General features: G+C 54.5%; 1 protein-coding gene and 1 long non-coding RNA gene across 3 annotated transcripts in view; both read right to left on the bottom strand.

Moving 5' to 3' along the window:
• The window catches only part of LOC103460477 (uncharacterized), a 1,163-nt gene extending 994 nt beyond the window's left edge, over positions 1–169 (bottom strand). Inside the window, exons 1-2 of the long non-coding RNA XR_532936.2 lie at positions 153–169; positions 3–122 (exon numbers count right to left, since the gene is read on the bottom strand). This is a non-coding gene — a long non-coding RNA (uncharacterized LOC103460477). The remainder of the gene's footprint in view (positions 1–2; positions 123–152) is intronic.
• Positions 1–1,218, bottom strand: part of LOC103460478 (E3 ubiquitin-protein ligase TRIM63-like) — a 6,530-nt gene extending 5,312 nt beyond the window's left edge. For both annotated transcript variants that reach the window (XM_008402660.2, XM_008402659.1), the window contains exons 1-3: positions 1,075–1,218; positions 686–858; positions 253–424 (exon numbers count right to left, since the gene is read on the bottom strand). In XM_008402660.2, the coding sequence (XP_008400882.1) occupies positions 253–424; positions 686–858; positions 1,075–1,194 (465 nt within the window). In that variant the 5' untranslated portion in view covers positions 1,195–1,218. The remainder of the gene's footprint in view (positions 1–252; positions 425–685; positions 859–1,074) is intronic.
• Positions 1,219–1,224: the final 6 nt, after the last annotated feature.

Here is a 1,224-nt window from a genome sequence, read left to right on the forward strand (position 1 = left end):
ACCTCAACACGCCTCAACACACCTTAACAGACCTCAACACACCTTAACAGACCTCAACACACCTTAACAGACCTCAACACGCCTCAACACACCTTAACAGACCTCAACACACCTTAACAGACCTCAACACGCCCCAACAGACTTCAACACACCTCAACACACCTTAACAGACCTCAACACGCCTCAACAGACTTCAACAGACCTGAACACACCTAAACAGACCTCAACACACCTCAACACACCCTGTGGTACCTTCTGGCTGGTGAAGACGTGGCTCAGCGGCGCCACCTGGCAGTCTTTGTGTTGTCCGAACACTTTGCAGAGTGAACAGGTGGGGGCGCTGCAGGTGATGCAGTAAATGTTGATCTTCTCGTCCGGATGCTCCTCACACATCGGCTCCTGCTTCTTCTCGGGTTCCGGCTTACTGATGAACACAAGGAGAACCACAGAGACAAACGCATCAGAACCAGGAATGTGGGCCAGTTCCAGTCCAGAACCGGAACCAGATGGTCCTCCCAGCTCTCCAGTGGTCTCAGTTATATGTCATGGCCAATGCTGAGGTCCGACAGAACCAGCACTGCACAGTCTATATTTATCTGGATGCTATTGAACTCTTTGACTAGGCCAGCCTCAGTACTGTGGTAACCATGGGAACCAGGCTGGGACTGTCCCCAGGCGTCGCTACCTGCTGCTGCCCTGCTTGTACATGTCGATGATGTTCTCCACCAGCAGGTTCCTCTGCAGCCCGTAGACACCGTGCCGGTCCAGAACCACCTCGTGCCTGCAGGACGGGCAGCGGAACCGTCCGCCCGATGTCACTGTGGCACCGGTCCTGCTGGACAGGTAGGGATTGGATGCCTGGAGAGGACAGCAGACCAATCAGACGCTAACATGGTGTCCAGCTCCTCTCTGGACTTTGGCTGCTTCCCAGTCGGTACCAACTGGTACCAGTCTTTGTTCTATTTGGCTAAGGCTTCTAGCATGCAGCCAGAAACCCAATGGGTTCTGGTTCTGGACATGAAGGAGTATTCAGAGTCCAGAGAGGAGGACATGATGGAGGGACGGACGTCTGACCTGGAACACGTCGTTGGCGCATTTCCTGCACAGGTTGTGCTGACATGGCAGGATGACCACCGGCTTGGAAAACATCTCCAGACAGATGGGACACACCAGCTGCTTCTCCAGGCCGTCCATGATGGGGACGAGTCCCAGAGAGAGGACGAG

The sequence above is a fragment of the Poecilia reticulata genome, unplaced genomic scaffold (assembly GCF_000633615.1).
Source record: "Poecilia reticulata strain Guanapo unplaced genomic scaffold, Guppy_female_1.0+MT scaffold_249, whole genome shotgun sequence".
NCBI lineage: Eukaryota > Metazoa > Chordata > Actinopteri > Cyprinodontiformes > Poeciliidae > Poecilia > Poecilia reticulata.